Here is a 24,154-nt window from a genome sequence, read left to right as displayed (position 1 = left end):
CAATCACGACGTCGCTCTAACTTAAACAGAAGAGAACGGAAGAGAACGACGCCACCGCGCGAGAATTCGGGAGAAATATGCGGGCGCGTGGCCTAACGTATGTTACTGATAACAACCATTCCTCCCTCACCCTCGCCTTCTCCAGTAAGGAGTCCTTCTGTTTAGCTGAATTTGGTGTGATGTCTAAAGAATTGACCGTTGCAATCACCAACCAATTTTTCGGTCGACGGATGACGACGTCGCGACGCCTGCTTCAACCGGGAAGGAAAACAGTTTCGCCAGGTGCTGTTGGCGATTAGTAGACAAGATTTCGTTGCTGCGATTGGATGTAGTAGGTACTTAGTTGAGCTGTTGTGACTAATTCCTTGAGCTTAACTCTGATAAAGTGATTGTTTTTCTCTAATAGTCTACTACAATCTGCTAGTAGAGGGGTTATTGGGTGGATTTATTGTGAGTAATCATCATTACAACCGTCTGGATTTGGAGGACTTCGAGTCGAGTACATACTTGGAGTGAGCGTTTGGTGAGAATTGCGCGCAAAACGTGTTCAGTAGGGTTTCGAAGAGAACATTTGCATCGTTATCGTAGTTTTTTGCTCATTCGTTGGTAGTTCACATGCGCACGAGCGTGCTTCGGAGAATCTTTGGAAGGGAACAGAACAGTGCCCGAAAGCGATAGAATTATTCGTCGGATGACCGTGTATCCATTCGGGAGTGAAAAAGTATCTTCTCTCGGCGGCCCCAACCAAAACTAAACGGCTCCACAGTGACTAGACACACATATCGAAAATAAAAGTGATTCGCAGATTAAGCAGGAAGAAAATATCGGATTGCAGTGCCCCTCGGAGTGTCCGAGATATTGTTTTGTGAGTGCTTGTTGTTTATTTATAGTTCGGGGGAATATTATCGCCCAATTTTGTGAATCACCACCAGTGCAAGGGGGAAAAAACTACCAGCAAAATGCCTACGGAACCGAAAGTTTTCGACCCACATCCGGAAGTGGCCTCGAATGCGTACATCAATAGCATGGAACAGTACCAGGAGTTTTACAAGCAGTCGATCGAAAATCCGCCCCAGTTCTGGAGCAATGTGGCCAAACAGTTCCACTGGGAAACTCCCTATGATCCGAAAAATTTCTTCTCCTACAACTTTGACATCTCCAAGGGCCCCATTCACGTGAAATGGATGGAAGGCGCCTCGACCAATATCTGCTACAATCTACTGGATCGGAACGTGAAAAATGGTCTCGGCGACACGGTGGCCTATTTCTGGTGAGTTTGAGAATCGGGGAACCCCATTATGTAAGCTCTTTCTTCTATCGTTGGAAGCGATTCTGGAGATCCTTGTGAGTGCGCGGGTGGGCGACTGGGTGGGTGGCTCAACGTCCTTGTACTTTCAACCTTCGAATGGCTTCGCTTGTTTGTGCTTTTTTTCTTCTTCGTGAAGCCAGTAAATCGAATTTGTTTTGATTGCATTTAGACAAGCTTTGTTGATGTTTGGATGAAATTGCCACCAGTTTCTAGATACTCGCTAGGAATCCAGATTTTAGATTCAGATTCAGGTTTAACCCTCTGCTGCAAACGAACCCATATATGTCCCAATGATAGCCAAATTCAGTACTGTGAAAAATTTCAACCTGAAACTTAACAATTAAAACTTTTGGAAAAAAAATTTGGTTATTGGTTTTTCAAATTGCTTAATGAGGGATGAATAAGGTTATTTCCAATGACTTTTTTTCTCAACGTATTTACTCTAATTCACGCAGTTGAGGGTTAAGAATCATATTTCAGATTCAGACTTCAGATTCAGGACTCAGATTCAGAATTCAGATTCAGAATTCAGATTCATGATTCAGATTCAGAATTCAGATTCAGAATTCAGATTCAGAATTCAGATTCAGAATTCAGATTCAGAATTCAGATTCAGAATTCAGATTCAGAATTCAGATTCAGAATTCAGATTCAGAATTCAGATTCAGAATTCAGATTCAGAATTCAGATTCAGAATTCAGATTCAGAATTCAGATTCAGAATTCAGATTCAGAATTCAGATTCAGAATTCAGATTCAGAATTCAGATTCAGAATTCAGATTCAGAATTCAGATTCAGAATTCAGATTCAGAATTCAGATTCAGAATTCAGATTCAGAATTCAGATTCAGAATTCAGATTCAGAATTCAGATTCAGAATTCAGATTCAGAATTCAGATTCAGAATTCAGATTCAGAATTCAGATTCAGAATTCAGATTCAGAATTCAGATTCAGAATTCAGATTCAGAATTCAGATTCAGAATTCAGATTCAGAATTCAGATTCAGAATTCAGATTCAGAATTCAGATTCAGAATTCAGATTCAGAATTCAGATTCAGAATTCAGATTCAGAATTCAGATTCAGAATTCAGATTCAGAATTCAGATTCAGAATTCAGATTCAGAATTCAGATTCAGAATTCAGAATTCAGAATTCAGAATTCAGATTGAGAATTCAGATTCAGAATTCAGATCTAGAATTCAGATTCAGAATTCAGATTCAGAATTCAGATTCAGAATTCAGATTCAGAATTCAGATTCAGAATTCAGATTCAGAATTCAGATTCAGAATTCAGATTCAGAATTCAGAATTCAGAATTCAGATTCAGAATTCAGATTCAGAATTCAGATTCAGAATTCAGATTCAGAATTCAGATTCAGAATTCAGATTCAGAATTCAGATTCAGAATTCAGATTCAGAATTCAGATTCAGAATTCAGATTCAGAATTCAGATTCAGAATTCAGATCCAGAATTCAGATTCAGAATTTAGATTCAGAATTCAGATTCAGAATTCAGATTCAGAATTCAGATTCAGAATTCAGATTCAGAATTCAGATTCAGAATTCAGATTCAGAATTCAGATTCAGAATTCAGATTCAGAATTCAGATTCAGAATTCAGAATTCAGATTCAGAATTCAGATTCAGAATTCAGATTCAGAATTCAGATTCAGAATTCAGATTCAGAATTCAGATTCAGAATTCAGATTCAGAATTCAGATTCAGAATTCAGATTCAGAATTCAGATTCAGAATTCAGATTCAGAATTCAGATTCAGAATTCAGATTCAGAATTCAGATTCAGAATTCAGATTCAGAATCAGATTCAGAATTCAGATTCAGAATTCAGATTCAGAATTCAGATTCAGAATTCAGATTCAGAATTCAGATTCAGAATTCAGATTCAGAATTCAGATTCAGAATTCAGATTCAGAATTCAGATTCAGAATTCAGATTCAGAATTCAGATTCAGATTCAGAATTCAGATTCAGAATTCAGATTCAGAATTCAGATTCAGAATTCAGATTCAGAATTCAGATTCAGAATTCAGATTCAGAATTCAGATTCAGAATTCAGATTCAGAATTCAGATTCAGAATTCAGATTCAGAATTCAGATTCAGAATTCAGATTCAGAATTCAGATTCAGAATTCAGATTCAGAATTCAGATTCAGAATTCAGATTCAGAATTCAGATTCAGAATTCAGATTCAGAATTCAGATTCAGAATTCAGATTCAGAATTCAGATTCAGAATTCAGATTCAGAATTCAGATTCAGAATTCAGATTCAGAATTCAGATTCAGAATTCAGATTCAGAATTCAGATTCAGAATTCAGATTCAGAATTCAGATTCAGAATTCAGATTCAGAATTCAGATTCAGAATTCAGATTCAGAATTCAGATTCAGAATTCAGATTCAGAATTCAGATTCAGAATTCAGATTCAGAATTCAGATTCAGAATTCAGATTCAGAATTCAGATTCAGAATTCAGATTCAGAATTCAGATTCAGAATTCAGATTCAGAATTCAGATTCAGAATTCAGATTCAGAATTCAGATTCAGAATTCAGATTCAGAATTCAGATTCAGAATTCAGATTCAGAATTCAGATTCAGAATTCAGATTCAGAATTCAGATTCAGAATTCAGATTCAGAATTCAGATTCAGAATTCAGATTCAGAATTCAGATTCAGAATTCAGATTCAGAATTCAGATTGGTCACGTTGGTATTCTGGGTAATGAAGAGGCTGATCGACTCGCAAACTCAGGAAGAAACGGAGAGAGATATGCTATAAATGTACCAAAAGCGGACGCGCTGAAATGGATCAAAAGAATGTTGAAACTACATCACGAACGAAACTGGCAAAACCAACGGAATATAAAACTTCGAGAAATAAAATCTACTACGGAAAAATGGAATGATAGGAATGATAAGAGAGAGCAAAAAATCCTTACTAGACTGAGAAACGGCCACACTAGGATGACCCACAAACATTTAATGGAGGGAAAGGAAACTCCATTATGCGATGCATGCGGTGTCCAACTGACAGTGAAGCATATAATTATGGAGTGTATGAAATACGACGACCAAAGACAACTGATTCTACCCGAAGGCAGCCTGGCGGAGAAATTAGAAAACGACCGAACAAAGGAGAAAAAAGTGATACAATTTTTAAAACAGTGTAAACTATTCAACGAGATTTAAATGTAAATCCAAAACAAATTTCTCGAGGGTGAAAACTGCAGGTTAATCCCTCGTTAAATAAATCGTACCAAAAAAAAAAAAAAAAAAGAATTCAGATTCAGAATTCAGATTCAGAATTCAGATTCAGAATTCAGATTCAGAATTCAGATTCAGAATTCAGATTCAGAATTCAGATTCAGAATTCAGATTCAGAATTCAGATTCAGAATTCAGATTCAGAATTCAGATTCAGAATTCAGATTCAGAATTCAGATTCAGAATTCAGATTCAGAATTCAGATTCAGAATTCAGATTCAGAATTCAGATTCAGAATTCAGATTCAGAATTCAGATTCAGAATTCAGATTCAGAATTCAGATTCAGAATTCAGATTCAGAATTCAGATTCAGAATTCAGATTCAGAATTCAGATTCAGAATTCAGATTCAGAATTCAGATTCAGAATTCAGATTCAGAATTCAGATTCAGAATTCAGATTCAGAATTCAGATTCAGAATTCAGATTCAGAATTCAGATTCAGAATTCAGATTCAGAATTCAGATTCAGAATTCAGATTCAGAATTCAGATTCAGAATTCAGATTCAGAATTCAGATTCAGAATTCAGATTCAGAATTCAGATTCAGAATTCAGATTGGTCACGTTGGTATTCTGGGTAATGAAGAGGCTGATCGACTCGCAAACTCAGGAAGAAACGGAGAGAGATATGCTATAAATGTACCAAAAGCGGACGCGCTGAAATGGATCAAAAGAATGTTGAAACTACATCACGAACGAAACTGGCAAAACCAACGGAATATAAAACTTCGAGAAATAAAATCTACTACGGAAAAATGGAATGATAGGAATGATAAGAGAGAGCAAAAAATCCTTACTAGACTGAGAAACGGCCACACTAGGATGACCCACAAACATTTAATGGAGGGAAAGGAAACTCCATTATGCGATGCATGCGGTGTCCAACTGACAGTGAAGCATATAATTATGGAGTGTATGAAATACGACGACCAAAGACAACTGATTCTACCCGAAGGCAGCCTGGCGGAGAAATTAGAAAACGACCGAACAAAGGAGAAAAAAGTGATACAATTTTTAAAACAGTGTAAACTATTCAACGAGATTTAAATGTAAATCCAAAACAAATTTCTCGAGGGTGAAAACTGCAGGTTAATCCCTCGTTAAATAAATCGTACCAAAAAAAAAAAAAAAAGAATTCAGATTCAGAATTCAGATTCAGATTCAGAATTCAGATTCAGAATTCAGATTCAGAATTCAGATTCAGAACTCAGATTTAGAACTCAGATTCTATTAATTAAGATTAATCACCGTGATTTATAGGTGTTGAAAATGAGCGGGTAGAAATTTTTAAGAAGCATTCAGATTCTGAATTCAGAATCATAATACGTGAGAAATACGTGATCAATTGTAAGAGTTATATAAAAATGGTAAAATAATTAAGATGTGAATTTAATAATCGTTTCATTTATTGATTCGGTACGTTAATTTAACATAAATTTTAGTTCAAAGCCCTTTCAACCATTAGCTTTATCTCTTATACTGAAAATTGATCACTGCACTAATCATTCTCAGACTAACTGATTTTTAAAATTCAAAATTGATTTGTTCCAGGTTAGTGTAGCCAAATTCCACTTGTCATTCCTTTACATTTTTGTTAAGATTTGAGCATTATTTTCCGTTGATTATAAAAACCTTACAGTAGGGTATATTGGAAAAAAATTGTTCTGGAAATTGTTCAACGTTCTCGGAATGCAAGTTCTCTAATAAAATTTAGAAAATAAAACGCTCAACGCTTCTCAGGGGCAGTAGGGCAAATTTGAAAGTCTGTGGTCGAAACCCAAAGCAGGAAGACTGGATGCAAATAAGAAAAAAATCGTTCAAACTTTAGATTTCTCTCACCCACCGAACAGTGCTAAGGTTCAAAATTTACTTTCTTATTGAGTGATCTCCAATTAAATTTGTTTTGCATTTAACAATTATTTAATGAGGGTTTATTTTATGCTAGCACATTCTTGCAGGTTCAGGCGTGGTAATTTGCTCAAATTTCGTTGAAGTTTTTGAAGCTGATGAATCATAATTGTTTTTACTAAAACTAGCCAACATAACAGAATAAGATTTTTGATAGTTCACATGGACAATCTAGCTGGTGTATTGGATTTCGATATTTGCTTTTCAATCTGTTGCAATTAACTCAGAGGACTAAAATTTAGCACCTATAAAACTGAATTTAATGAAATTAAAATTTGAACGATTATAAACCGTTTCGAAAATTGCTGACTTATGGACGAACAGTAAAAAAACGATCCAGTGAATTTCAGTTTCCCTGAACGAAAGAGGAATTGAACTTTATTGCACAAAACGGAAGGAAAAGTCCGGTTCGTAACAATTTTTCGATGAAATAGCTCTTGTTAAACCTGTATTTGAGTAAAAATAATTTGTTTTCATAAGACTAAAAAAGTTTTATAGTAGTCTTCAAATCCATTTTATTTTCAAAAGAAAATGGTTCTGGTTACACTTGTTTACTGTTTTAAGCCAATAGAACCATTAAAAATTGTATCCATTATCTTCGATTGGCATTTTATTTAGCATTTCTGGTTAGTCCGTTCCTTAATGTTACTTCTGTTAATTTTAGTGAGATTTTACGGGTAGAATTCAACCCAACCCTATTATAATGTTTTCTCAGTCATTGAAAATGATGTTAAATTTGCAAAACAATGTTTTTCGTGTCCTTTAAACAAGACAGTCTTTGTTTTTCAATTATATCCTTCAGTTCTTTTAAATTTTACAGTTTATTTCACTAAAAAACAAATGCAAAGAATAACTTTTGAATTGCATCCTAGACTGAAAACTCAAGACTTTGGAGTAATATTGGGGCATAAGATGTATTTTTTTTTGAATTATTCCTTAGGTTACAGCATCTTCTAAATTCTATTACTCATTTCATGATTTCTTTTAGATGCAAAGCGTCTTGATGAATTTCAAATTTTACAGGTTTCACATGTGCTTTTGGAGTCAATTACTTTTTCAAATATTATCGATATTTGTCTTAATTTCGTTCAAAGAATTTCGTACGAATAATTATGAATGGTAAAAGAATCAACCTTTATTCATTCGTTATTTTACAATTTCTTTATTTCTTCAAGATAGTTAGTAATTTTTTGTCGCCGTTAAACCAAACATGATCATGCCTTCTTATGAACTGAAAGCTTCCAATAGGAACTGAAAGAAGTTATAGGAAGAGAAGTAACTATTATGGTTCACCATAACACTAGCCAAAAGTGTCTCCCAATAAATTACTTTTACCCCACTGCCAACTAAAATTAATCTTCTAGCTTTGCAGTTGATTTTCAAGCATGTATTATAACAAATATTTCATTCAAATTCCACATTGCGACTCGAGCTATTTACTAAACTTGAAATACTTGTTAATTCAACAACACAAGTTCATCAGTTTTTGTTGCAATGTGTTGCATTTTTATTATCGGATTTTTTGTTTATCGCCGCGATAGGTTGCAAATGACCTAATTGACTTTGACGAGTTTTTAAATGATTAATACTTTTTCACCAGTTGTCCTTACGTTTCGAGCTCACGGTGTGTTTCTAGAAAATGTTTAAAAGAAAAAAAAAACAGTAACTCTATTTTTTTCAGAAATTGAAAATTTAGGCTTTTCTGAGTCATTTCCAGGCAAAATTAAAATATTTGGTCGGTGAGTCCCCATAGGATTTGTTTTTTTGAAGATTTATAGTCTATATTTATAAATTTTCAATCTGAAAAATTATTCCAGTGGAATTGCAATCTTTATCCTCAAAACATATTTTTTTTATTTTTTATTCAAGTTTTTGTCATTCTGAAACATAAAAATATTTCAACGTCTATTAATATAAGTGATTTCGACTAAAAAGCTTATTTTATATGAACATTTTATTTGAAATTTATTATTTGGAATATCCTTGTTATAATGGGTGATATCCAAATGAAACCTATATTTACATTCATATGTGTATTCTTGTAAAACTTTTTCTGATTCAATGAAATTTTAAGATAAATGAATAAGAATAGTCCAACATCCTTTGATTTTTTTTTGTTTCGATTATAGTCGTTTTACCATCTTTATGGCATTCGCGACTTTATCAACGTTGCAGTTGGCGGATCGTTATTGAAAAACTTATCCGGTACAACTGCGTTCGATGTTTACTCTTGGGCTCGAACTCACGGACATCGGCTCAGGAGACAACAGACTTGCCAACTGAGCTATATCACAAGCCCAAATCCTTTGATAGGTTTCCAAAGAAATATTAAAAAAAAAATTTTCAACCTTGTTTTTTGAATAAATTCCAAAATACTTGTATGCATAGAAATACGCATTTTAGAAAAAATATATGTTTGATACCACTCGTTTTAGTATTTTTCATTTTGTTTTATCTAAGATTACAATTTAAACAAATCTCAGCAGACCAGTTTTCAATAGAATTTAAAATACAAAATTTAGTTAAAAGTAAAAGTAATTGCACTGAAATCCGTACATCTTTGGCTTCAAAAAAATAAATTTCAAATTACTTTTCCTCATATTGAAGGTGAATAAATTTTCTATCAATCATCTGAACTTCATTTTTGCGTAAGACTTTATACACTGTTGATAATTTTGAATAAATGGATTAAAGATGAAACTAAAATTTTTCAGGAGAAGTTTCAATTTCATCGACAGTTTTAGACCAGATTTTTGCACTTTATTTTTTTTTTTAGTTTTCATGGATTTCTATGGTTAATTCAAAATTATGATTTCTAGAGGTTTTTACCACAACTGGTATAAAATTGAAGAAATTATGATTTTTTTCCTGTTACATTAATGCTTCATTACTGTTTTTTTAAATAATAGAAAATGACTGCAGTGTTCAGTAGAAAAACTAAAATAAGTATGGGAAGAACAAAACATGATGAATCTAACGCGTTTCAGGCTAGTTCGCTGTCGATCATTTTCAATTCACTTTTGCCAACAATACTGTTGATTTTTGTAAATTTAAGATCGACAATTAGATAGAAATGCAATTTTTTGGGTAATTTCAAATATATCACAGTTTTAGATTAGATTCATCCATTTAAAAAAAATCCTAAAAACTTCAAAATTCAATTTAAAATAAAGAATACAAGAGATTATTGTAATAGTATAGTGGGTTGAGAACTGTAAGAGCTAGGATTATTTAACTTTACAAGTAATGCTTGCTCTTTGAATAAAATGTGAGAATCACAGAGTACAGGAGAGTTACTAAAATCGGCACTCAAAATAGAAATAAAATGACTTATAAAACACTCCAGCTTGATAATAATCATTTTATGAAAAGAAAATAACATGCAAAATTTGAGCAAGATTAATCAGTGATTAAACTGCTGAACTGTTTTGCATTGAGTCTGAAGTGCGAATGAGATTTTGGACATTTGACTCAGGAAAAGTATGAAAACTGAATTCTTATCACAAATTGTTTTTAACAAATCATTTACTTTTGAATATTGATTTTTTTTCTATTTTTTAAAAGCTTGAATTAAGACAAACGTTTCTACTCCAGAGCGCAACACGATAAGCGTTATCACAAAAAGGTTATAGCAGTTTCTTGTATTAACTGATTTTCTTAATTCTTTTTAAATGAAATACTCTGCAGTGTTTCCACAAGCAGAATATATAAAGATAACGGATTCAAATAGATTCAAATTATTCCAAATAATTTTTAAAATTTCAGATAATTTTACCCTCTCAGACTGCTGACAGGATTTGCTTGCTGTTTATAAATTTCAGGATTAAAAGATATTTTTATGCAATTTTCTTCGTTTTAATAGCTCTGTAACTAGTTTGAAATAATTTTTAAAATTTTTCAAAGTTTTCGATATGATTGTTGAGTTTAATTTGAAAATATTGAAAGTAAGAACTAAGTAAACTAAGCACCTCTGAAATTCAAAAACACTAGAAATATATGTATATTTGATAAAGATTTCAAATAGAAAATTTTGAAAAAAAAATTTGTATGGGGGGTCACCGACCAAATATTTTAATTTCTGGTGGAAATGAACCGGGAAAAGCTCTACTTTCTGCCCATGCAAAAACTAGCGTTACTGTATTTTTTTTCTTTAAGTCCTTCTACGAAACACACCGTGAGCTACTCTGGCATTCAAACCTGTTCAGTGTAAAGTCTGCTTCATTTAATATTGGAACAAATTCTTTTGCTCATTGTGGCGCTCCTAGTGGACGGATTTGGAAACTTTTTTCACCCACGTGTCGGGAAATTCATTACCTTTCACCATGTATTTATGTCATAACACCAAACGATAGCATTTTGTAAACAACCGCCATGGAAGCCGAACGGAGAGATCAAATTGTGCACAGTTTTCTTGAAAATCCATTGTCGTCGGCATCGAAGCTAGCTAAACAGCTTAAAATGCCCAGAAATACCGTATGGCGTGTTATCAAGCAGTACAAGGAAACATTGACGACGGTTCGGAAGCCGCATTCGAAGCGTCGGAGTGGAACTGTCGACCGGAAACTGCGTGGGAAAGTCATCAAGGCCGTCAAGAGGAATCCCAATCTTCAGACCGCGATTTGGCCAATAAGTTCCAGGCCGCTCACAGTACGGTGCGACGAATTCGTCTCCGGGAAGGAATAAGGTCATTCCGAGCCAGCAAACAGCCAAATCGGACGCTGAAGCAGAACAATGTGGCCAGAATCCGTGCTCGAAAGCTGTACGACCAAGTGCTGACCAAGTTCGACGGATGTATTCTGATGGACGATGAGACCTACGTGAAGGCGGACTTTGGGCAAATCTCAGGTCAAAAATTTTATTTGGCGACGGCTCGGGGGGATGTACCTGCAAAATTTAAGTTCGTGTTTGCGGATAAATTCGCCCGCAAGTACATGATTTGGCAGGGGATATGCAGTTGTGGACAGAAAACCAAAGTCTTTCTCACTGACAAGACAATGACATCAGAAGTCTACAAAAAAGAGTGCCTACAGAAACGGATTCTGCCGTTTATTCGTGCCCACGACCGTCCAGTAATGTTTTGGCCGGACCTCGCCAGCTGCCATTACAGCAAAACGGTTATGGAATGGTACGCAACGAACGGGGTCAGCGTAATACCGAAGGACCTCAACCCCCCAAACTGCCCCCAGTTCCGGCCAATAGAGAAATACTGGGCAATCACGAATCGGAGGCTTAAGGCAAAGGGAAAACTTGTTAGGAACATGACTCAAATGAAGAACTGGTGGAATCAAATCGCCAAAACGGTGGACGAAAAGGGTGTGCGCCGCCTAATGTGCCGTATTACGGGAAAAGTACGAGAATTTCTTCGAAACAGCAATGAATAATTTTTTTAATTTTTTTTATGAAAGAGTAAAGAAAATGCTACATTTGGATGAAAAACAAATTATGAATTCGTTAATAAATGATCGAACTACACGCAATTGTTTGTGTTCCAATATTAAATGCAGCAGACTTTACACTAAAATTATTTTTTGAACGATAATTTTTTACTTAATTAACAGGCAATAAAAACAATAAATTCAATTGACATCACTGCTGGCTGTCTAGCGAAGTATTGCATGACTACTTTTCATGCAATATTACGCGATGCAGTAGCGGTGATGTCAATTGAATTGATTTTTTATCAATGCCAAAAGTCACCCCTGTTAAATAGCTAATAAGTGTTTTGGCTATTAATATACGAATTAACGATCTTGGATAAAGTTTGTTCAGCGGAACATTTCCTTTAGATAATTTATAAATTGGCACATAAACCATTAGCAGCCTCGATTACACAGAATACACAAAAATGATGTTGATTTTTTCAGTACAAAATATTTAATTATACCATACAAACCTAAAAGTTCAACTTTACTCATGTAAAGGTTACTTAAACATTTTCCAAAAAATTATGGATTGTAACAGCCGACTAGCTCAACCGGACTGTTCCTTCTCAGGATCAGCTACACTTGTCTGTGGCGGACTCTCGACAACGATAACGGTCACTCAACAGCGGACTTTGGTAGAACAGAAATAGACTGGGATTTCGGATTGACGTGCATAAAGAGGAAAAAATTACATTTTATTCATATATTCGGGTTTTCAGTGTAGAAGGATAAGGGTCAACATACGGCGTTAGGGTACGGATGTGTGCTGAGTTGATCATACCTGGTAGTGACTTCGGAACACGTGGGCCTTCCTGTTGCTTCCGGTGGTAATGGCGGACACAGAACCAACACCGGGATTTCCGGCGACGGGTGACTGGCGGACCCTCGATTCGTATGACCGGGAATGGAGCTGCAGCGATCGACTTCTTCCTGGATTTGATGACCAGTGGTTATTTGGCGTGGCGATTCCTGTGGTGACGGAGGAATGCCTGACACGTGGTCGGCTGTTCTCGAGGAGACTTCTGGGTTACTCCGCAACGGAGCAACGACACCTGAGCCCTCACGGCTGGTAAACTCCGGATCTTGAGGACCGGTGTCCCTGGCCTCCTGATCAATCTGCCGGACCACGAGGTGTTCGTGATGATGGTTCACCCGGATGCGCGCGTTCGTATCTACGACCGATTTTGCTGACGGTCTCAAACTTTCTGCCCCGAATTCCTTCTTCCGTGTCGTTTTCCCTCTTTTCTGCCCAGTGTTGCTAGATGCGTTTTCACAACATCAGCCTTCAATACTGACCCATGCCGCAAAATGGAAACAAAAAGGGATAATGGAAGGGATTGAAGAATACACTGAAAAAAACTAAAAACTAAAACTACCAAACACGTCAATTAACAACAAAAAAAACCATTTGTTACACTGTTTGGTAACAGGATGAGGTTTGAACCAAAATAAAACGGTCTTAAAAAGACCCCAGGGTTTGACCCGAAATCAACTCAGTTTAATGGTCCGAGCGACCGAAAGTCACATATTTACTTGAAAGAAGGTCTACATATTGGTTGATAAAGAGAAACAACTGTCCAATTTCCTTTAGTGAGCTTAAGTACTCATTAATGAACTTGAAAGTAGCAAAAAAGATTTATATGTACGTTGTAGGTGTTATGTTTTGCCCAATTCCCATGAATGAACTTTATGTTCTCATCAATGAACTTGAAAGTTGCAAAAGAGTTATATATGTACGTTTTAAGGGACTTAAAGTCACCAAAAGGGCACAAACGAACTCTAATCGTGATTTACTAAGCTTAGCTTAGCTTAGCTTGATTGACTACTCATATCCACCTTAAATCATTGAACTCGAAATGCTTCATTTACAGATTTTTCAAATTGATTCAAATTGAGAAGAGGGACTTTGTATTTTCTACATTTCATTTTCAAACTATACATTTTGAATTCCAACTCTAATCGAGAATAACTAAGTTAAAGTGTACCGAGGTGCTTTCTTCCTTGCTGATGGGTGCGCTTGCAGATATGCTATAAAATCATATCATATCATTTCGAGTTTTAGTTTCAGTTAGAATAACATCTAGGCGTGGCCTTGTGGTAACGTATTCGATTGTCATCACCATCATTGTGACCTATCTGATACGATAAGGTGAAATTGAGAAAGAGAGAGAATGTTTTGCCTATTCAACGATTTTTGGAAGCTGGATTAAAATGCCACTGCACAGTGGTCCAGAAATGAAATTTAGCGGGAAACAATTATTTGCGCTCTTGCCTTAGGTTTAAGACATTTGGTGTCCAAGACAAAGTTGTACATCATTTCAAGGCGCTATTTTTGAATGAAACATTTTTAGGGTGGTTCATAAAACTCTTTAGATACGAAAATTATTTTTTTTACTGTAAGGAGATAGTGCTGTATCATGTTCAGCAATTATGTAGAACAACATAATTGATGAAACTTTGTAGAAGACTTTGAATGTCTATCTATTAACGTTTAGGTTTTATGATGATTTTTTGTGTACAAGTTAGGGTGGTCCAACAAAAACAAGTTTTTTTGTTATAACTTTGTTGGGTATCAATTTATCAAAACCATGTGTTCGGCAAGCATTTAGCAAATCAATATGCTCATCTTTTGTAGCAAACAGATTTCTAATATCTGCTTTTGATTCGCAGTTATCATGAATTTTGTGTTCAAAAATGGCCGTTTTGTAAGAGCCATAACTTCAAATGGAGCAAACCAAAAAAATCAAACTTTAATTCGTTTGAAAGAACATGTTAAAATCTACATTATATCAAAAAACTGGAGAGGTGTTTTTTGTTTAAAGCATTTTATTTACATTTGAACTTGACCAAAATTGCCATTTTTCATATAACCTTTCTATATTATTTTTGACTACTTTTGGCTGCGTGAGGAATAACCGTACACATCGTAACATTTATATCATCATTATAGTTAACAGAAACGGAAAAACGGAAAAAAAAGTTTATTTGAGAAATCAATAAAAAATTCATAGAAAACAAAAAAACACTTAAATTCTAGCAATAATGAAACTAATAAAAAAAACGCGTTAAGGGTCACAGATCAAATGACGGCTGCATTCAGGAAGGCTGATTTTTGAATATTTCATACATTTTCTATTGGATAGCGAGAAGTACGGATCTGATGTCAGGAGGAGTCTTTTAAAAACATCCTCCAGACTAACCACACGATCGAACTTTCTGGAGTGGTTTCCTCGAAATCTTCGTAAACTTCTGTTTCTTGTTTCACCAGCTTCTTCCGAATACATGCCTATGGGTAAAATATTATGTTTTATGTATGCTGCTCCATGCACTAACAATTTGTGTACGGTTGGAAAAACGGGATACCAGCTATATAAATTGTTATAAAGCACCCGAATTTCTTCAGTATACCCTTCAAATTAGCTACTGTTGATAATGGTTAAAATCACGTAAAACTTTTCCAAAAGCTGAACATTCAGTCCCGTAATTCGTGCAACTTCAATCCGTTTCTCGAAGAATTTCCTGGCAATATTTCCTGTATTAGAATTCCCACCGGTGACCCTAAGCTCATCAATGCATAAGTTCAGTTGTTCTTTTAGTATGTTTCGAAGACTTTGACGCGGTGTCTCAAACAGCCTTCATTCGATTCCTCGAAAAAAAATCTTACAAGATAGGTTTATTTTTGTTCAAAATTTTCCAGTCTAAATTAGTTTTTTTTTTCTGGATTGTTTACAAAATTAGAATTAGTAGTTAAAAAGGCACTTTATCTCCATTGTTCAACGATTTGATTCCAACCAAAAGGTAACAATCGCAAGTAACAATTTTCGATTAGGTACCTAGCACTCAAATCCTCCCCACAAACCCCAAACGGAAGCACAGAGTGATCCAGCTGACAAATTGCGCTTACGTCAGCAGCGCCAGCCATTGATTTTTCCCTTACTCCGGACCGGGCAGCGTGTCAGTCAGCTAAGGAAAGTGAATTGTTTTCCTCTGACATGACTTTCCATGCTTTTTCTGCTTTTTCTCTCTCTCTCTTGCTTTTTGACCCTCTCCTGCTCGATTTTCCTTTATTTTCAAAAGAAAAAAAACTGTATCCGTACGCATCAAACAAACAGCATGATGGTAAAATTCTATAAACACAAGAAGCAAAAAACCTCGCAGACGTCATTGGCGTCTGAGCAAATTCGAATCGCCGTCGCCGTCTTCTGAAACAATGTTAAACTATGGAAGGTTTGTACATATGCTGGACTGTAGGTACGACGATGAAAAGAAGACAACGAAGGGTTTCCAAATCGTTCGCAGCTCAAATTAATGTGAATAATTGAACTGCGCACCACTTGTGCTGACTTTGAGAAAATGTTGAAGAAAAACCATCACGAATCAGGTCGCTGGAAGCACCAGCGAATTGACCGACTGAGCTTTGGCAAGGCACCACACATGCGAGGTGTCGCAAAAACCGTTGTGTGCCATCCGTGTTGATGATAATGATTTCGGCAACCAACTACCCAGCAGAAACTTTTTACTATCGTGCTAAATGACCAGCAACTGAAGGAGTCAAAAGGCGCGGGAAATTGACCAATGTCTGAAGCGATAGTCTTCTTTAACAGCACCAATACATTTCGTGTCCCAAACACGCACAGCATTTGTTGTGCAGGGTCATCGATGGAAATCCGCTCGATTTATCGCACTTACATGCATTACAAATACCACCAAAAACTTCAACGATCAATGGAAGTGTAACAAAACGCGTCGCGTATTGTGTCGTCGCTAAAGTCATGACAGTGATTTTGAATTTTAAAGCATTTTTTTCTTGTTACAACTACGAACTTGGAATCGGATTACAATTTGGTGTGTGATAACTTGGCAACAACAAGTCGGTGCACTCGCAATCGAGGGAAAAAAAAATTGGAACTGGGTCACACCGCATAAAGAAAGGTGTATGAACTTTAGCAACTGCCCAGGGAAGGATTTTTCATAACAAAACGCTAAACAACAAGGAAAAAGGTACAAGTCCTATGGTGAATTTGCACTTATCAGTTCGTTTGAGACAGAGAATGGTAAATCTAGAAAATTGAAGTTTTGCCGATATCCTACACTTTTGAAATTCTTTTCCTGGGGAGCTTACTTCTTCAAACTGTTGGATACGCTTGACCAGATCATATCGATTGTTTGGCGTGCTTCTATCATAGAATTAAAATTTGATTCAAATTCAAGTTCTCCGAAAAGGGAGCTGAAAATTGGACTCATCGGTTTGGTAATTAATTCTAGTCTCCGTAGTTTCTAGAAAAGTGGAACCAGGTCGAACTTCACCGAGAGACCTACATAAATCAAATGAAAAAACTACTATCCTATGCTTGCAATAGGAAAAAACTGAACCCATATAAACTTGAGATTATTAGTGGAATCAATTTTATTTTAATTGGTGCAGAAGAAGATTCAGATCTTTGTAGATTCATATTTTAATACTGATTCACAATACAGATTGAAAATATATAATTTAAATACTCAATTTAGATTAAACCTCAACTAAAGAATTTAAAAATAGATTCATGAATGAGGGCTCTAAAACTTGGCTCATAAAATTGTGATCTGGAATTAGATCTGGAATAAAATCGAACTTTTTGTACATTTCATTGACCGTATGGAAATTCGGATACAGATTCAAAGCGGAATTTTTGAACTTAGGTTCAGAATTCAGATTCAGAATGCAGATTCAAAATTCAGAAAAAGGTTCAAATTGTAAATAAATTTTACAATCACTTCACCGAGAGACCTACATAAATCAAATGAAAAAACTACTATCCTATGCTTGCAATAGGAAAAAACTGAACCCATATAAACTTGAGATTATTAGTGGAATCAATTTTATTTTAATTGGTGCAGAAGAAGATTCAGATCTTTGTAGATTCATATTTTAATACTGATTCACAATACAGATTGAAAATATATAATTTAAATACTCAATTTAGATTAAACCTCAACTAAAGAATTTAAAAATAGATTCATGAATGAGGGCTCTAAAACTTGGCTCATAAAATTGTGATCTGGAATTAGATCTGGAATAAAATCGAACTTTTTGTACATTTCATTGACCGTATGGAAATTCGGATACAGATTCAAAGCGGAATTTTTGAACTTAGGTTCAGAATTCAGATTCAGAATGCAGATTCAAAATTCAGAAAAAGGTTCAAATTGTAAATAAATTTTACAATCAACATGAATTGTCGAGAAATTCTAGGGATCATGAACTAAACTTGCGTTCCAAATACGAGATATCTCGTTTTTTAGATTGCCAACAGTGTGCTACACTTCGAAGTATAACTCGAATGGACTGCATTTGAGTCTTTGACATTATTAGACAAAATCGAACACAACATTTGCAGTAACTTAAAAATGCTAAATAAAAATTCAGTCCAGGGGTTTCTGAGACATAGAATGTCGAATTGCGATGTTTCTCGTCAAACACAATTCAATTGAAAATCACAAATAATAGGTAGAATTTCAGTTATTTCGTTCATCTGAAAAACCCAAATTGATCATCCACAGGATTTCATTATAGAATTAGTTCTTTATGAAAAATATTTGAAAAATCTGCACAAAATTCTATATTTTCTCAGTGTATTGTATAACATTATTTACAAATTAAAGACATCAAAATTTGGCATTTTATGTTTCAGAAACCAGTTTTTATATCCAAATTTCATACTAAAATCATAAATTTGGTTCAAGTTTGCATCAAGAAAATTTGATCCGAAAAATTAATAATTTTTATCTCTTACTTTTTTTTTTTTGAAAATTTGGTTTATTTTCTCCGAAGCTTCAAATCTTTGAATTTGCAAAATAATTTTGAAGATTGGGCATGATTTGAATATAGAGCAAGTTATTTTAAGATAAGGAAGACTCTCCCAAAAATGCTTATCTTATGCCCAAATCAACTAAGTTTGATAAACCAGACTCTTCAACAAATTCAAAGATTTCAACCATCGATAGAAGTGAATTTAGCTCACCCTGAAAGTTTAGGACCAGTTTTCTAAAGTTACGATTTAATACGAAAAATGAATAACCATATAGCCACTAACATAATTCGTTTTAATTCGTTTTAATTTTTTTTTGTATTCGTGAATTGTTGGGCAAAAAATCATGGTTAAAAATCAGTCACGAAACCCGCCATACAAAACAGATCCAGGAATGGGGGAGGTTTTATAGCATAGCTTCTAAAACTTTTCAAGCTAAAGCAATCATATTTTACATGATAGGATTTTTTTTAAGATTCAGACCTCTCCTTCTTCCAGGGGAGAAACGGGAAGTAGATAATGATGTATAGCTCGAAAACTAATCAAGCAAATGGAGCCATATGTGAAATTTGGTAACGAAAAATGTTGTTATGGACCCGCCCCACACTGCAGAATGGGAAGGAAAATAAAAACGTGCTCTTAATAACAAATCTTAAACCATTTTTGAAAAAAAAATTCAGATCAAGTTTGGAAAACACATTTCAGAGAATTTAATCGTCTTTGCATTCCCATTAATAATTTAATGTGAAAGCTCTCATTGTAAAGATATCGAAAATTTATTTATAGTGATATTATTTTCAAACAATTTATTAATTTTTAAAAGCACACCGGGTCAGCTAGTTATGTATAATTATTTATTGAAATGAAAACTGCAACTTGAGTTCCGAATTTTACTACAAAAGAGTTTCATTCTTATTTTCTTAAGAATTCTTTTCAGTTCCCAAACCCTGACATAAAATTTGTTTCAAACCATTATGTAGTATCTAAAATAAGGACTCTGTATTCATTTATTCATAAGCTTCTAAATTCTGAAAAAAAAATGTTTTACTTGTATACACTTTCTCCCGTATGCCAAATTTAGTTCCATTTGCTTGATCAGTTTCCAAGCCATTAAACAAAAATAATGAGAGTCCTCCTGTATAATACTCAAGAAAAACATTCTCGTACATCAATCCCCTCTATGGAAAATTCTGTCAATCATTTCTCAAGTTCTGAAAAAAAAGCAGGAGTAGTCTGAAATTCTAATTTCCATATCCTTTCCTATGACAAATTTGACCCCTTTTGCTTAAAATTTTATCGAATTATTCTTCCCCCCACTGGAGGTTTCCCTTATAAACATAGAAACAATTCTCCATGCCAATTACCCTTTTATACAAAGTTGGTTTCTTTCGTATGACTAATTCTATAAATATGCTACAAAATGTATGGAAAAAGGGAAGGGTCTTAAATTATAGAAACATAACTCGTAGCAATATACAATCCAATACCAAATTCGTTTCTTCGACTGATTCATTCTCGCAAACATGAGACAAAAACTGCGGTGGCCCCTTCTACTATCTATTTGTTTACTGGGATTAAGGAGGGGTCTCAAACTACCAGAAAGTTTTTTTCCGTATTCAAATATCAACCTATGCCAAACTTAGTTCCATTTACTTGATTATTTCTCCAGATATGCAAAAAAATGCCATCTTGGGAACATTTCGTTTATCTAAATACCATCGCATCACAAATATGATTCCCCTCGTTTGATCAGTTCTATAGTATTGCAAAAAAAAATGTTTGGGCTCTCTACCCTCTTCCTATCCTCCCAATGCAAGTTGGAAGGAGTGTCAAACAACCATAGAACCTTTTCCCACATCCAAATAAATTCCTCTGCCAACTTGGTTCCATGCTCGAATAGTTATCGATTTATTCAATAAAAAATGTATGAAAGCCCCCCCCCCTCCTTCTTCTTTCTTTCTCGTCACTGAAAGAAGGAAGGGTGTCAACCAATAGAAACATTTCTCGTATCCAAATATTCTCGCATTTCAAATCTGGATCCATTTGTTGACTAATTCTCGAGTTATGTAAAAAATTGTAAGAAAGCCCCCTTCTCCCCATCATATCCCCTTACTGGACAAAGGAAGGGGTGCCAAATACTCATAGAACTATTTCTTGTGGCCAAAAACCCTCCTATGCCAAATATGGTACCATTTGAATGAAAGGTACTCAAGTTATGCAAACATTTCTATTTTGCTTGAGAGATTCCCCCTCAAAGTAAGAGGGAAGAGTCTCAAACTGTAATAGGAACCTTCCCCGTCCTCAGAAGCTTCCACCTGCCAAGTTTCAATCTAATCGGTTTAATAGTTTCCGAGTCTATAGGGAACAGACAGACACACAGACAGACAGACATAAATGTCTTCTGCTCACCGTTGCACATTTTCAACATTTCAACAGTCTTTAAAAATTTTTCAAATAATAATTCTGAATCAAGTTGGTTTGATAAAAGGTGACAAAAAAGTACCCGTACTTTTTTATGATTACTCCAACAAGCCAGATCTATTTTGATACAATCAATTCAAATCAACCGAACAATGGTAACATTCTTTGGAATCTCGGCTATCAGGTTGAACCGAAAAACATACAAGTATAGCTCAAAATACCTTCTGTAGACTTCCATAGAATCTTTCAGTAAGTTCATGCCTTTGCGGCTGCTCGCTACTACAACTCTTCACAGTCTTTTCTCCACCAACGCCAAGATTTTCACTATTGAGCCACTAAACTACCACCGATTGCTCAAGTAGGGTAGGCCAAAACATTCTACAGCCAAAATAAAATCCTCAAATTTTCTTCGGCATTTTCCGTGAAAAAGATCAAACCTGTGCTCCTGGAAGGACCACTGTGACGTTTTTTTAGTGTACCTTCAAGACCAATACTGCTAACAACTATTACTAAGCAGGGTTACAATTAAAAGCATTTTTAAACGTACGGGAACTTAATTGTCACCCGGTTTTTGCTGATGAAATAGGGCTTTCTAAAGGGTGATACGGTCTAAATTTGGTCAATATCAACTTGACGTATTTCTTTCAATTTTGTATTTAAACAATCTGAACACCCCTCATTTTGAAAGTGTGTGTGTGTAGAATATTGCTCCTATTTTGATTTTGGAATTCACTGTTCAGTTGTCAAAATACCGTCCAAGGAAGAAGAGCAGCGTAACAAAATTTTGCTCGCGCATCGCGAAAATCCGAGCTAGTCGCACGCAAAGCTGGCAAAATCGCTAAAAGTTGTCAAATCAACCGTTACGAATGTAATTAAAGTGTCTGGGGAACGTTTGTCGACAGTCAGGAAGTCTGGATCGGGGGGAAATCGAAAACCGGAAGCCGCTGAGACGACAAAGAGAGTTTCCGGTAGTTTCATGAGAAACCCTAACCTCTCTCTCCGAGATGCCGCAAATAATAAGCTGGGTGTATCGTCTACAACCGTGCATCGAGCCAAAAACGAGCCGGACTATCGAATTACAAGAAGGTAGTGACTCCAAATCACGATGATAAACAAAATACGACGGCCAAAGCGCGATCCCGGAGGCTGTACACGACGATGCTGACGAAGTTTGACTGCGTGGTAATGGACGACGAAACCTACGTCAAAGCCGACTACAAGCAGCTTCCAGGACAGGAGTTTTATACAGCAAAAGGAAGGGGAAAGGTAGCAGATATTTTCAAGCACATGAAACTTTCAAAGTTCGCGAAGAAATATCTGGTTTAGCAAGCCATCTGTACCTGTGGCTTGAAAAGCAGCATTTTCATAGCTTCCGGGACTGTCAACCAAGAAATTTACGTGAAAGAGTGTTTGAATAAACGTCTGCTGCCTTTCCTGAAGAAACACGGTTGTTCCGTACTGTTTTGGCCTGATTTGGCATCTTGCCATTACGGTAAAAAGGCCATGGAGTGGTACGCCGCCAACAACGTGCAGGTGGTTCCCAAGGACAAGAACCCTCCCAACACGCCAGAGCTCCGCCCAATTGAGAAATACTGGGCTATTGTCAAGCGGAACTTAAAGAAGACCAAAAAAACTACAGAAGACGAGCAGCAGTTCAAGGCAAACTGGCTTTCTGCGGCGAAGAAGGTGGACAAGGTGGCTGTACAAAATCTGATGGCAGGGGTTAAGCGTAAGGCCCGGCAATTCAGATTTCGAAATGCGGAAGCTTAACTGAATATTTTTCCTGAATTCTAAACTAATTAAACTTGAAAAAGAAATTTAATTTGATTTTTTACATAAACGGTTTCACCGATTTACACGCGTTTTCGCTTGACCAAATTTTGACCCTTTACAATCAGATGTAGAATACGCATCTGATATCAGTTTAACTTTTTTCCATTTTCCATTCCATTCCATTTTTTGTGCTAACTTTAAACCAAAACCTTAATTTTTTTTCTAAGGCAAAAATATTCTACGTCTAAACAAAACATGTAGCGTAATGTTTTTTCTGGAAAATTTATAAGCATCATTTTAAAAACAAAATTTCATGTCACTTATGGATGAATTTCCTTATTCAATGCAGTTGCACAAAAATCCATCATAAGGTCTTTATCTTTGGGTAAATGATTCGGTTTCAATCATTTATTCACTGCCAGCAGGATACCAGGTTTAAAAGTCTACATAATCGAATCGATTGGCTCGTACAATCTCCATGATGGTCCTGTTCTGTGGCACAAGCCAAATTACTCAAGCCGTAAGAAAAAATATAACAAGAACAACCCCAGCTGACAGGTGCCAGTAGCCACAATCCAGAATGTACAAAAGATACAGGACAATCCTCTATTTCTTTGGCACAAGTCGTTCGTGACTATTTAGTTAGCAGGCAGACAACCTCAAGGAATAACTAGGGTAAATGTACCCGAACTTGGCCCCTAAGGCGTGGTTGACTATATTTCCCATGATTGTAGTCTCCCTGTTATATGTACCTTCAAAAGTCCTTCGACAAATATGATTGCTTACTAGCCTGAAATGTAGTAAAAATATGTCCTTGCTTTAAAGCGGTGGATAATTTGAGATAAACCTGATCAAACTATTGATTGAAATGCTCCTTATTGTGGCCCCCGTTCCGAATTGTGGCCCTTTATGAGTTCCTTAAATTGGCCGCCTCTAGAAGAAATTTGCCTCACTAATACAACAACAGCCCCCACGAATTCGTTGATAATATCCTGGAAGGAAGCACAACAATGTTCTGTGTTGTTTTCAAAAAGTCGAAAGTAAGAAATGTCAACCAATTTTTAGAATTGATATTTCCGTGCAGAATTATAAACTAACGTAAAAAAGTTTCACTTATTCGTTTCAGTTTTTGGTGTGTTTAAAATTTCTATTATCAGAATGACAATCTAGAACAAATAGGTTCCAAAATATTGCATTGGTTAATATAAATATGTTTATTAACCGTGCAAACAAATCGTTTGTTCAATTTTTTA

General features: G+C 35.4%; 1 protein-coding gene across 1 annotated transcript in view; it reads left to right on the top strand.

Annotated features, from left to right (window-relative positions):
• The first annotated feature begins 305 nt into the window (after positions 1-305).
• The window catches only part of LOC129758685 (acetyl-coenzyme A synthetase), a 54,842-nt gene continuing 30,993 nt past the window's right edge, over positions 306-24,154 (top strand). Inside the window, exon 1 of the mRNA XM_055756261.1 lies at positions 306-1,270. Coding sequence (XP_055612236.1) covers positions 960-1,270 — 311 coding nt within the window. The 5' untranslated portion in view covers positions 306-959. The remainder of the gene's footprint in view (positions 1,271-24,154) is intronic.

The sequence above is a fragment of the Uranotaenia lowii genome, chromosome 3 (genome assembly GCF_029784155.1).
Source record: "Uranotaenia lowii strain MFRU-FL chromosome 3, ASM2978415v1, whole genome shotgun sequence".
In the NCBI taxonomy this organism is placed as follows: Eukaryota; Metazoa; Arthropoda; class Insecta; order Diptera; family Culicidae; genus Uranotaenia; species Uranotaenia lowii.
The sequence above is the reverse complement of the archived record's forward strand: the minus strand, read 5'-3'. Positions and strand labels throughout refer to the sequence as shown.